We start from the raw sequence: 14,007 nt of genomic DNA, 5'->3' as shown, positions 1-14,007 counted from the left end.
TTTATTCTAGATTTAATATAAGAGATTTTTTTTTTTTATTGTATCATGTATAGTCAATATCCATATAATACTAATAATAACAATAATAATAATAATATTAATGATATTCATGAAAATAAATTAAATAGAAGAATTGAATTTATTAAAAATCTTATTGTTTCTAATGAAGAGACAAAATCTGCTAAAATAAATTCATTAAAACATTCATTAGAAATAAATAATGCATATGGTCCTAAAGGTGTTGACCAGTGTCTTCACCTTCTTAGAATGGTATTTCAATTAGAAATTAATGAAGAAATTAAACAAATATTAGATAGACATCTTCGTACAACTTTTCATCAAGCAATTGAAAATCTTAAAAAAGCGGGTGAAGTAAGTTAAAATTTTATAGTTTATGTTTTTTTTTGTATTTATTATATATAAATATTGTAAATTTTATTTACTATAGTGTGTAAGCCAAAATCATATTAATAAATTATATTATGATATACTTGATAATGCAAGACAATCTTATCATAAAACATATATTAATCAAAGAATAACATATGAAAGAAATACATCTAAAAGTATATCAAATAGTGATGTGTTATGTAAAGAATATCAATATATAACAAGTAGTTATTTGTTAAATAATCATTTTATAAAAAGAAATGAACATAATAATACTCCAGGTAAGTCTCTTGGAATGAAACGTCCCCATGAAAGTGATGAAGATGACTCATATGAGAGTGATGATAATGAGGAATGTCGTAGTGAAGCAACAATTGTATCAAATAATTTTCCACCAAAAAAAAGAGGACGACCAAGAAAAATTGATGTTGATTCAGGAAGATGTGGAACACCAATATTTAGTGGTATTGAACCTGTTTCATTTATTGAAGCTGGAAAGTATAATCCAATTAGATTTAATAATGATTCAAAATTTATTTTATATTCTAAAGTAAGAAAAATTATTGGTAAAGGACAAAGAGGATATGTTTTTCAAAAAAAACCAAGGATTTTTAGATATGTTGCTGATGAGGATGATAAAAAATGGTTATTTAATCATTCATATTCTACAAGAATGAATGGAAAAGTATTTATATTATCATTAGATGATATTGTTGAATTTGCTAATGAAGAAAATTTAGAGTAAGTATATATATATACATAAAATTTTTTTTTTTTAATAAATGTATATATTTTTTTTTTAAGTGAATATGGTAGAAATGAATTGATAAGACATGGTATAAATTTACCAGAGGAAATGATAAAAAAAATACAAGAAGCAATGATTGAACCATTTAAAGCATTACAAGCAAGAGTTAAAATTGAAGCAATAGCAAAAATCTCTTTATTTAATCCTAATGAATGATCATTTAATTTTTGATTATTCAAATATATATATATATTTAATGTATATTATTTAAACTATATTACCATTTTAATTTATAATTATCAAATTTAATTGTCATTATTACTTTTCTTTTAAACTTTTATTTATTAATTCTAATAGAATGATTAAATGTTTTACATTTTTTAAATATCTCTTATTTATATAAAATGAATTATGTAATATTTTTATATTAAATACACTATGTATATATATATATATATATAATATATTTCTTATTTTTCAGCATTGATATTTGTTAATGAAATATAATATAATCATTAACTGATTGTTACAAACCACACTACTCAACAACTTTGTGACATATTTTTTCATCTAATATTATTTTTTCTTTATAATAAAATGTTAGTAAAAAAATTCTTTTAAAATATTTTTCATCTTTTGTTTTATGTTACAAATTATTTATATATTAATCAAATTTAATACTATTTTAAGAAAATATTTATCTTAAAAGATTAATTTTTTAAAAATTGTCTTTTATTTAAAAGTTTTATTATTTATTGAACCAAGAAAAAAGAAAATGCTGCTTTAAAATGTTATATTCTCTACTTTCTTGACAATTATGTCATTTTAAGTTGAGGAGAAACAAATTTATAATAAAATAATGCTTCTAACCACAATATTAGAGTGTGTTGGATTATTATCTTGATTTGAAAAATAACTAATGAAGAATGTTTTTAAGAAAAGAATATATCATTGTATTATAATTTTTATACCGTTATAATATATAAAAATTAAAAATAAAAATAAAATCATGATATAAATAATTTAATGTTATATAAAATTATGATATTTTGTTTTTATAATTAATAACAAAAAAAAATTTTTTTTAAATATACTATATTATAATTAAATTAACAATCATTAAAATAATTTATAAATAAAAAAAAAAAAGATTTTATAAAAGTATTTTTTTATATTATAAAATTTTTGCCATCTAATATTCTTATTATTAAAATGATACACATTTTTACAACTTATTTTAATTATTTTATTTTAACTCCTTCACAATATATATATATATCAATATTCTATTTTATCCACCACATGGTACTTATTTACACTTTTATGTGCTAATAATAATCTCTATATCATATATTCATTTGGTGATAAAATAAGTAATCAAATTGAATTAAAATTATATATATATCTATTTAAGAAATAAATTGTTTTCAAATTCTCTTCTATAAATATTTTGAATAATTTTTAAATAACAATTCACATTACTATATAACTTTTAGATAAAACGATTAAATTTTTTTTAATATTTATTATCTTATAAACCTATTTATATTAAAAAGTTTTAAAAATATCAATAATTTAAATATTTTTTTTTATTTAATATTTGTTACTTGTTAAATTTATTACATTTTTAAAAACTAATATATTTTTTTTTACTATTTAAGAAAATAAATAATTTATTTTATCATTTTTCTTAGTAATTGAAAAAAAAATTGTCTATTTATATATATATATATATATATAATCTATACTATAAAATAATATAAAAAAAAATAAAAAAAATAAAATTAGAAGATGATTACATTTTTTACTTTTATTTTTTTTTATTCATTAGACAATATCTATCATTAATATGTACTGTTTAAAAATGATTTTTATTATCTAATATCATATATTTTGTTCTTTATATTTATTATTTATATTTTCTGGAATGTATCAAGTATAATAATATACACATATTTTACATTCCTATTATCTTAACATATATTTCTTTAAATTTTATTTTTAAAAAAAAGGTAAATATTTTCTTTAATTTAATAACGGTAATTGATATATATATATATATATTTGATTAAAAAACATTAAAAAAAATTTTTTTTTTTAGTTTTATTATATTATACCAAAATATTATTGTTAATTGAGTATTTATTTTATATATATAAAGTTTCGTCCGAATGGCAAAACACTATAGATGGTACTTTGTATAATTTGGAATCTTAATTTCCCTTAAAATGAAACGATATGTTTACATAATAGGAATATTTTTTATTTCTAATTTATTTAACGAAATTATTTCTTCTAAAACTACTTATTGGACCTCAATTTCGTATCCTGATATTAGAGGTAAAAGTTATAAAAAATGTGCACAACAATTACCAGAAAAAAGTTTATTGTATATTTGTGATCCGGATCATATCATAAATGTCACTGAATGTATGATTATTATTTTTTTTTATAATTAATAATATTTTATTATTAAAGTATCTCAGATAAATGCGGGTTTAGAAAAGTTAGCTGTAGGTACACCATGTCCCTGTCAAAGAAGATCTCAATGTTCTAGTGGAGATGATAAAGGAAGTCCTTTTCATGGTTTTGTTGTTTCAATAGCTATTCTTGATAATATTGAGATGAATATTCATTCACCATCAGAGGAACAATTGACAAATAAGGCTGAAAGTTTTTCTAAAACTCTTAGTGGTAGATGGGCTTTAGGAGATTGTGGTAATTCTGTTATCGTTTTTGTTTGGAAACATTATAAAAAAGTTATTATATGGCCTGCAAGATTGGCAGAAAAATATATTACTGTTAATGAAAGAAAAGCATTGTTATCAAAAGTTAATCACTTCATACAAAATGACCAATGGGCAGAGGCATTAAAACAAATTACAAAAGAGTTACATATTGAATTAACTGGTGAACCGGAAGATCGTGTTGATACAGGAACATTATCACTTTTAATAGCTGTTGGAGTAGCATTAGCATTAACAATTTTAATAACTTGCTGTGTCTGTGCATTTAGATGTTGTGGAAACTTACCTATGGATGAAGATGCTAAATCACTTAGTAGAATTGAAAGTTTTAGAGCGCAGGTAAAGGGGGTATGATATTTAACATATATTATTTTTTTAATAGTTTCCACTTGAATTTGCAGGTAATGCAACGCGGTAGTTATCTAAGACGATCATTTAGTAAATCACCAAAGTTTACCAGACCATCTTCAAGAAATGTTTCAATGGAATTAGTCAATGAAAATGGTAGCAGTAATCAAGTATCTGTTTAAGCAAAAATCCTTATATTATAATAAGTAATACAACATTTTTTAAAATCTAATATGTTACATTACAATAAAAATAAGGTAATTATTTAACTGATATGGTAATTAAATTAAAAAAAAAGATTTTTTAAACTAAAATCTGTTGTAATAAAACAACAATAATTTGAAATTTGTTTTATAAATAAAGAATGAAACAAGATGTTTTAACAAGTAAAATGTCATTTTAATATGCATTAGCAAAGTGATAAATAACTTTTATATAAACGTCCATATATTACTATAAATTTATTTTATTTTAATAACTATGTATTAATAACAATATAATTATCAATTAACTAAAATAAATTAAACTTCGAAATTTTTTTATTAATAATAAAACTATTTTTATCATTTCTTTCTAACAAAATACTTTGACATTTTTTAGTTATCTATTAATTTATATTCTAATTTCAAGTATATATATATATACATATATATTCATACTTATTCTATATTTTTTGCTATATAAATCTCATATCAAAAAATATATAGTTTCAAATTTTTTTTACTAATTAAATAAATAAAAATTAAGCATAAGTTTGTAGTAATTTTTATTAAAAAAAATAAAAATAGATAAATATATACAAAAAATAAAGAAAATTAGCAATCTATAATTACTTAAAATCTCGATGACCATGAACACGTATACGATAAAGACATGTATACGAAGCACCATAGTTAGATTTAATTCCAATTTTTACCATTGGATAGGTCCTATTATTAGTACCCTATAAATAAAAATAAAATATAATATCTTAAAAAAATATTCTTACTTTAATTTCAAACATTTGTAAAGGAGATTTACTTGCCTTAAAAGTAAAATTTCCAATTGAAGTACTATTGTCACATGAATTATTTTTTCCATCAATACCAAATATTTCTAATTCCTTTGGAGCAGAAGATAAATTGTTAGAAGGACTATTTTTAAAATGAATATGCTCATATGTAAATGATGTTACATAAATTTCATATGAAAGGCCAATAGTCAAGAAACCAGTATCACCTTCAAAACACCATGAATTTCCAGGAACCAAATTTAAACTGGTACGTTGAATGACAATTCTAGGTGAAGGTTTTAAAAAAATAAAAGGTATTTTTGCTATGTTATACCAACTATCAAAGAAACCCTTATCACCAGAAGCCTCTATAATACGACCACCCGTAGATTCTAGTGCATAATCTACTAACTCCGTCTTGTCAGAGTCATACTTTTGAATAGCTTTTTCAATCAGATCATTTACAATTGTGTAGTCAATTACAATTTCCTCTTTCTTTTTTCCAAAATTATTGTCATTATTTTCTATACTATTTATTCTATTCCCAATTATTTTTACCTTTTCATCAATAATATCTTTTAATATTTTTAACTCTTCTTTTATCATTTTTTTTGACTCATCTTTGAATGTTTCTATAAGCTCATTTCTTAATTTTTTTAACTTCTCTTCTCCTATATCTACAACAATTGTCGAAACTGGCATTGTTTTATTGGCTGTTGTTGTTGTAGTAGTATCATTTAATTTTTCACCAACTGCCACCTCACTTCTCTTACTCACTTCAATCATCTTCATATCATTATTAATACTATTCATTGTTTGAAGGGACGGACATACAAAGTGAAAAATCTTTTTTAAACAAATAAAAAATGTATCCAACAAAGACAGCCCCTTTTTTTCTTTCTTTACTTTACCAGAAGTTAACATGTCATCAGTCAAAATCTTTGATTCTGGAAGAAAGGAAATAAAGTAGTTATTATTAATAGCTTATATTCTTTATTTATTATAATACCATCACTTACTTTTATTCTCCTTATGTTTTTCCAGATGGTTTGTGTCATCTTTTGAATAGTGATAATAATGTATCATGACACTGATCATGATGACTACAACCGCCAATAACCCTATTATATATAACATATTATTGGACTTTCTACTATCTTTAATAATTGAAATCCTACGAACTTCCATAATTTCTGCCTTTCTTCTGATTTTTTTTTCTCCGAAAAAAAATCTTTGGTATTAGTAAAAGAAAAAATTTAAATATATATTTATATATATATATATATGTATACAAATGTATTTTTTTTAATACAAAATATATTTTGTAATCGTTTACAAAAACACTTCAAAAAAAAAAGTTACAACAATTAATATGTAACGATAGAAATTAAAAAGAAAAACCCATTCATCAATGGTATATACCAATGCATTCTAGTTTGATAGCATTTCTTGCTTCAAGGGAATTTTTAAATTAGTGGAATAAAAAAAAAAACCATTACTCCAACAAAAATAAAATAAAGTATTTTATATTATTGGCGGTTACTATTTTATATTAACAATGTCTGTTGGAGAGGTATTTTTCTCTGTACTTCGATAATTGTAATTATTTTGCATTGAAATTACTTTTACTTTTTAAATTAACATATTATACTGACTAAGCTTCGTCTTATCTACTAGTAGCATAATGGATGTTTCATGAAACAGTAAATGAATCACCCAGGTTCTTTATACTATAGATGTTATGGCACGTATAATATTAACTATGTTTGTATATTATCACTCATTAGTTTATTGATATCTTCGTGCTAGATCAAAGGGTCAAACGTCTTACCTGTTCTGCAAGTTTTATAATCTTGTTGAGGACTCATTTACCGTTTGAACAGACCACTTTATTTTGCTGTTAAACTTATCTCAATCTTTATATCCTTTTAATCTATATATTTGTAATATACATATATATGTTTTATTTTATAATTAGATGGCATAAATGAAAGATATATAGAAATTAAGAAATGTTTCTGTATGCAATGTATACTTTATTTACTACTCTACCCCCTCTATATCCCCCGAGCGGGAAAGTTTAATGCCTATCTATTTCTAATTTACAAACTTTTTAATTCACATTGTCTAACTTATTGAACTTTCCAGGCATAAAAATTAATTTGTTTCAATCATCCTGCGTGTTGACATTTATAATTTATAATATTACATATATATTTAACATTTTTTAAACATCTAACTTTTTGATTATATTTTGCTATTTTATTATTATTTTTTTAATCATGATGGATCCGATGATAGATATTACCCAATCTCAACTTCCAGAAAGACCAGTTACCGATTTACTAGAAAAATTGGCAATTATTGCAGATGAACCATTAATAAATGAAAAAGCGAGTGAAATTAAAGCAGAAATTCGAAGTCATCCTTTCAAGAATGCTTTATTTAGTTGTTTTGTTGATTGTAAGGCAAAAATTAATATATCCTCAAATTTAAGGCAAGATGTTGAAGAAGAAGACCCACAATTGATACGTCTTGACAACATGTTAATTGCTGAGGGAGTTGCTAATGGTGCAGGAAGATCAAAAAATGATAGTGTTTCTGTATCTAACGTTGTTGGAGACAAAAATGATTTTAACTCTAGATTTGAACAAATAAAAAGTTTCTATAACCAAGAATTAAAAAAATATGAGGATGTAAGTAATTTTATCTTTTGTTGTTTATTTTTTTTTTCTTATTTTTTTTAGGCTGAAAAACAATTTAATCAGCATGTTGTGTCATTGTTAAATGAACAATCGACTATTAGACCTATTCTCAGTACTGAGATAGATAGAATGGTGCATACAATTAGGAAAAAATTTATAAATATACAAATTCAATTAAAACAATTGACTTGTGAATCTTTTATGATGCTTAAATCTAGGTTCATGGACGCAAGGAGGAAAAGGAGAAATTTTTCAAAGCAATCTGTTGATTTATTGAACGAATATTTCTATGCTCATCTTAGTAACCCCTATCCAAGTGAAGAAGTAAAAGAAGAATTAGCTAGGCAATGTAATATAACAGTTTCTCAAGTTTCCAATTGGTTTGGTAACAAAAGAATTCGTTATAAAAAAAATATTGCAAAAGCTCAAGAGGAAGCTTCACTGTACAATGCAAAAAAGAATGCCGTTCAACAACAAATGTCACATAATCCTTATGCTAATATGTTAGCTAATAATCATATGAATACCGTAAATCCAATGGCTGCTATGAATCCTATGATGAATCCGTATGCAGCTATGATGTCTGCTCAAAATTTTCCACAATTAGGCCAAAATTTGGATCTCTCTAATACGTATAATACTCCATTCGTGACCTATGGCAATAATAATCAGCCTTAATTTATTATTCTATATCTGAATTTTTATTTTTAATATATTTAATTTTTATATTTTACTATATATAGACAAAAAATAAGCTGTGAAAATTGTTTTGATTTTTTAATTTTTAATAAATTTTTTCTAAGATAAAATAATAAAGTATTTTTTCTTTCAAAACATTACTCTTTCCACATGAATATTTCAAAAGAAACTTCAAAACTAAAGTAATATTACATATGTATATAAATATTTGTGATATAAGAGATAATGTTTTTTCAAAAGATTGTTTAAATAAATGTTTTTAATATAAAATTTACTGTAAATTATAATGTGTAATATTTTTAGTAATTATTGAAAAAAAACCTGTTAAAAAATAAAAAAAATGTACATTTATAAAAAACAATTGATAAAAAGAGGTAAATGATGAAAAAATAAAAATTAATACAAAAGTAATGATTAAAAAATCTTTAAAATATGATACTACTTAACACATTAGTAAAAAATTTAACTCTCTCCAAAAAAAAATTTTATTTTTGAAAGTCGGATTCTAACATGAATCTTTAAAAATAAATTAATTTTACAATAACATTAATAATTCGTTTTAGAATGAAATTAATAATATGCAAATTTCAATAAAAGATAGAGAAGACATTGGAGAATAATATACTAAATATTTATAAATTAACAAAAATTCCAAAAGTAGGAATGGAAGTATAAGTAAAAAAAAGTTTGAACATTTTTCATACCTGTAACAACAAAATATCTTATTTAAATTTAAAAATATTCTAATAACTTTTTTAAAAGTGACAATGTTAGAATTCTGATTTAAAATTCATATTGACATTTAATTCTTGAATCATTTACAAAAAAAAATACATTAAAGATGATGATTTTTTAAAATTTAAATTTAGAAATAAAAATATGTTTATAAATAAACTACGACACTACTATTAATTAGTTTATCTTCATGAGAAAGGTGTACGTAGTTTAAATGAAAAAGTAAGATTCTAAAAAAGTTATTTTTGTACATTTATTTTTATTTTAATAAAAAAAGTTAAAGCATAATGTCATTGCTGAGTAATTGATGATCATTTTCACTTCTGTTATGATATATCATTGGAGTCAGTGCTTTTTTAAATTTTTCAGATAAAGTTTGGCCTTTAGTATTATATAGAACAATTAAAGCTGTTATTGGAATGGCAGAAATTGATGAGAGAGCAAAAAGAATTCCAAGAAAATTTGAAAAAGATGAAAATACATAATCTTGATATTGTAGGGGCATGTAATTGATAACACTACTAGAAATCATTATAAAAAGAAAAATTGGTGCAACTATTCTCCAGCAAAATTTCCAATAAAAACCTGGTGTAAATCCAAGCATTTCTTTGACATCTTTACAAAATTCATCTATACCATATACAAATGAAATTACAATTGTTTCAAGAAGAACAGAAACTAGAAGACCATAAGTACTTCCATAAAATATTATCCATTCCATAATTAATATTCCACCACTAGTACACATAAACATTCCTATTATCATATAGAAAGTAAATAATAATCCAACAAATAATTCACGTTTACTTTTTAATATAGGAAATTCATCACTTAATGCTGTTATAATAGCTTCTGATCCACCAAAAGAACTATCTAAACCTAATGTAAGAAGCATCAGAAAGAATATAATTGAAAATGCTGAAGCACCAGGCATTGTTGCTAATGCTTCTGGATAAACAACAAAAACAAGACCAGGACCTTCTTGTGCTACCTCATCTATTGGTTTACCACTTTTACATGACATATATCCAAGAACAGAAAATATAACAAATCCGGATAAGAAACTAGTACAACAATTTATTGTACTTGTTAAAAGTGCATCACTAAATAAAAAAAATATAAAAATAATCAAAAATTATAACTTACAAGTAAACATTATTATTAAATTCATTATAACTACTATAAGCCATTAAAACTCCAAAACCAGGTCCAAGTGAAAAGAAAACTTGAATTGCGGCATCCTGCCAAACAGATGGCTCCCAAAGTTTATCAAAATCTGGTTTTAAATAATATTGAATACCTTTTTCAGCACCTGGAAGTGTAACTCCTCTAATAAGAAGTATTGTTAAAACAATATATGGAAATATTGCTGTAAACCATACAACTTTTCCACTCATTTTAATACCTTTCCATAATGAAAAATAACATATAATGTAAACTAAAAAAAGACAAATAGCAATTTGCCAATTAATTGGACCTAAATTATCTAATGTAGTTGTTACATGTGAATTTGTACTACCAGGATCATGAAGTGCTAAAAAACTTTTATAAAAATATTCTTCAGCAGCAGAAATTTTCTTAACAGAATAATTTGACATACTATTTATTAAACATTCATCAGAATTATCATTAGACCACGTAGGTTCATAACATGCTTCTGAATTATATGTATTATTACAGGAAGCCCATGGAAGATTAAGTGTGAAAGATCTAAAGAAGAAATGTAATGCCCATGCAATGATAACATTATAAAAAAAATCAGTGTAAAAAGCAGTCATTATAACACAATAACCAATTCCTTTAGCTAAAGGACATATTCTTCCCCATGTTGTGATAGCACCTTTACGGTGATATTGTCCTAAACTAAGTTCCATATAAAATAATGGTATTCCACAAAGTAAAACCATCATTGTATATGGAATTAAAAATACTCCACCACCATTTTTAAAACAAAGATATGGAAATCTCCATACATTTGCCAAATCAACAGCAAATCCAATAACTGATAACAAGAAGTCAATCTTTCTACCCCATGTTTCTCTTTCTTCAATAATTTCTCTACCAATTGAATTATTAGAATGTTGAAGAAGTGTTATTTTAACTTCATTTTTATCATATGATATTGAAGCAGGAATACCATGATTGGGTATTTCATTTCTTTCATCCATAATATTATTAAAAGAATTGTAAATTGTGGTACTGCATTCAGAATATGTAGAATCTTTAATGAAAAAAATATAAAAAGATTATTGTAAAATACTTATTTAAAATACTTTTATTTAGTAATCTTTTTCGATCACCATCAGTCATTTGACTTCAACGAAATTTAATTAAAAAAATTTTTTCTTCTCCTTATTTTAGTAGTTGAATTATAATTTTATAAAAAAAAAGTAAACTAACAAATTAAATATTAAAAAATCGGTAGATTATTAACAAATTTTTTAAATAGAAAATTATTTATATTATAAAAATGAAATATCTAAATATAAATCTGTTATTAAATAACAATTTTTCTTATAAATTGAAGCTATTTTATACATTTAAAACTTTAAATCTATTTTGAATGAAACTTTATTTAAATACTCTTATTTTTATATACCTTTTTATTATAGTTTCATAATTTTACCTATCCATATATATGTTTTGCTATTCATATTTTGATAATTTTTGAGTTATTAAAAATTTTTGTAAAGTAACTTGAAAATTTTCTTCTCCTATATCTTCAATAGTATACACAACCGTTATTGAAGGGTAAAAAGGAATATATTATTATAAAATTTTTACCTTGTAATTGTTCCAATAATATTTGAAGCCAATGGAAAAAAAATATTTCTTTTTCACTTACATATATTCTTTAGAAAAAGGTACTCCGGAAAGTAATATTCAAGTTTTAAGTACCGGAAGGTAAGATATATTAAAACGGATACTGATTTGGATGTTATAAAGATTTTACTTACGTTATGTTTATGTTTCTTTTTTTTTTAATATTTTCTTAAAGTTTAGGGGTTAATATTAAATAACTTTCAAAGTTTTTTAAATAATAGAATTTAATTTAAATTTTTTAAAATCATTATGTTATTAAAAATCACAGAAAACAATTATATTTTTATCAATTTCTTTTTGGTTTTTTTTTTTATTCAAATTATATTAATTGAAAATTTGGTTAATATAAGATAAAATTTATATTATTTGTAATTAAAAACATCAAAAGTTTCATGACACTTTTTTTATTTTAATTATAACTTCAGCTAAACATTTAATTTCTTAATAAAACTTATTATTCATACACTACTATAGAAAAAAAAATAACAAGAAAAACATTTATTATTAATAAAATTTTATGATTACCTAATTTTAAAATATATTTTTAAGAAAAATAAAAAAATAACCTATACCTAAAATCTTTTACCATTCTTGCTAATTCCTTTTTTTTTCAAAAATAAAATCTTGAATGTATATTTTATTGAAATTTAAACAATAAATTATTTAATGATATCATTGTGCATTTTATTATATTTTTATTTTTAAACGTAGGTTGCCAAAACAATGAAACAAAAAAAAAGTGGAATCTTTTTTTTAATCAAACTATTTATTTCCTATATATCTTTAAAAGATTTTATATTAGAATAATGTTTACAAACTTTTTTTTAGTTTAAGTTAAATCTTTACCAATGTGATTTTTAAAAAATTATTAAAATAAGATAAAAAAGTTATATTTTTTGATATGAGTTAATTAAAAATTTTTTAGTTTAAAAATTTTGATCAAGTTATGCATTTAATATGAAATAAAAGTACATATTTTCTGAATAAAAATTTAAATTAATTATATTTATTTTTAACAAAATAGTTTAAAAAGTTTAAAAACCAAATTATTTTTTCTTTTTTAATTAAAAAATTACTATTTATTAAAGTTATTTATTTTGAAAAAAAAAATTTTAATCAATATGAAGTTATTTATTGATAAATTTATGTAATAACTTTTTTTAATTTGAATAAAATCTTAATATCAAATGTATTACTTTAATTTAATATTTTTTTATTAGCTGCTTTATTATTAAAATGAAAAATATTAAAAAATATTATTTAACAAAGATTTTTATTTTTACGATGCCATATACATTATTTTATTAAAAATATACAATAAAAAAATTTATTACAAATATTACTTTTATTTAAAAGTAAAAAAAAGATTCAATTACTTTTATAAAACTTTTATATTTTATTTTAAATAGACATTCCCTCTATATGAATCATTATTAAAATAAAAAAATTTTTTAACAAATAATTTTTACCTTATTTCTTTAAAAGTATATCCCTTTAATTAATCTTAACAATAATTAGTCATCATTATTCTATGGTTTCAAAAATAATTAGCATTTATAAATTTTTACAAATTTTGACAAATTCAAAGGTTGTTTTTTATATAAAAAAATTACTTTTATAATTAAAAAGTACTAATTATCTCTTACTTTCAAAAGTTTATATTCAGAAATCTTTATATTTATGATATGTGGTTTTAATTAGAGTATGCTATATATTTTTAACTCAACATCTTCCATATATACTTTTATATTGTTTTTTTTTTTTCTAAAGGATACTGTAAGTGTAATTTTATGGTAAGATTCACATATAAATATATATATT

The 14,007-nt window shown here is 21.9% G+C and overlaps 5 protein-coding genes across 5 annotated transcripts; 3 read left to right on the top strand and 2 right to left on the bottom strand.

Moving 5' to 3' along the window:
• Positions 1-45: 45 nt before the first annotated feature.
• Positions 46-1,354, top strand: SRAE_2000329400 (Deoxynucleotidyltransferase terminal-interacting protein 1; the record flags this gene model as incomplete). The annotated part of the gene is made up of 3 exons (XM_024654470.1): positions 46-372; positions 449-1,131; positions 1,195-1,354. The coding sequence occupies 3 exons, from the start codon at positions 46-48 to the stop codon at positions 1,352-1,354; spliced, it is 1,170 nt and encodes a 389-aa protein (XP_024507839.1).
• A 2,012-nt stretch (positions 1,355-3,366) lies between these two features.
• Positions 3,367-4,415, top strand: SRAE_2000329300 (Hypothetical protein; the record flags this gene model as incomplete). Its single annotated transcript, XM_024654469.1, has 3 exons — positions 3,367-3,568; positions 3,617-4,233; positions 4,287-4,415. 3 exons carry the CDS (start codon positions 3,367-3,369, stop codon positions 4,413-4,415), a joined length of 948 nt encoding a protein of 315 aa, XP_024507838.1.
• Positions 4,416-5,062: 647 nt separating this feature from the next.
• On the bottom strand, positions 5,063-6,322 carry SRAE_2000329200 (Sperm-associated antigen 4; the record flags this gene model as incomplete). The annotated part of the gene is made up of 3 exons (XM_024654468.1): positions 5,063-5,176; positions 5,222-6,171; positions 6,244-6,322. The coding sequence occupies 3 exons, from the start codon at positions 6,320-6,322 to the stop codon at positions 5,063-5,065; spliced, it is 1,143 nt and encodes a 380-aa protein (XP_024507837.1).
• Positions 6,323-7,506: 1,184 nt separating this feature from the next.
• Positions 7,507-8,607, top strand: SRAE_2000329100 (Pre-B-cell leukemia transcription factor 4; the record flags this gene model as incomplete). The annotated part of the gene is made up of 3 exons (XM_024654467.1): positions 7,507-7,687; positions 7,727-7,920; positions 7,972-8,607. The coding sequence occupies 3 exons, from the start codon at positions 7,507-7,509 to the stop codon at positions 8,605-8,607; spliced, it is 1,011 nt and encodes a 336-aa protein (XP_024507836.1).
• Positions 8,608-9,640: 1,033 nt separating this feature from the next.
• Positions 9,641-11,673, bottom strand: SRAE_2000329000 (Sodium-dependent dopamine transporter; the record flags this gene model as incomplete). The annotated part of the gene is made up of 3 exons (XM_024654466.1): positions 9,641-10,466; positions 10,510-11,584; positions 11,637-11,673. 3 exons carry the CDS (start codon positions 11,671-11,673, stop codon positions 9,641-9,643), a joined length of 1,938 nt encoding a protein of 645 aa, XP_024507835.1.
• Positions 11,674-14,007: the final 2,334 nt, after the last annotated feature.

The sequence above is a fragment of the Strongyloides ratti genome (genome assembly GCF_001040885.1).
Source record: "Strongyloides ratti genome assembly S_ratti_ED321, chromosome : 2".
In the NCBI taxonomy this organism is placed as follows: domain Eukaryota; kingdom Metazoa; phylum Nematoda; class Chromadorea; order Rhabditida; family Strongyloididae; genus Strongyloides; species Strongyloides ratti.
This window is presented reverse-complemented; position numbering and strand designations above follow the sequence as displayed.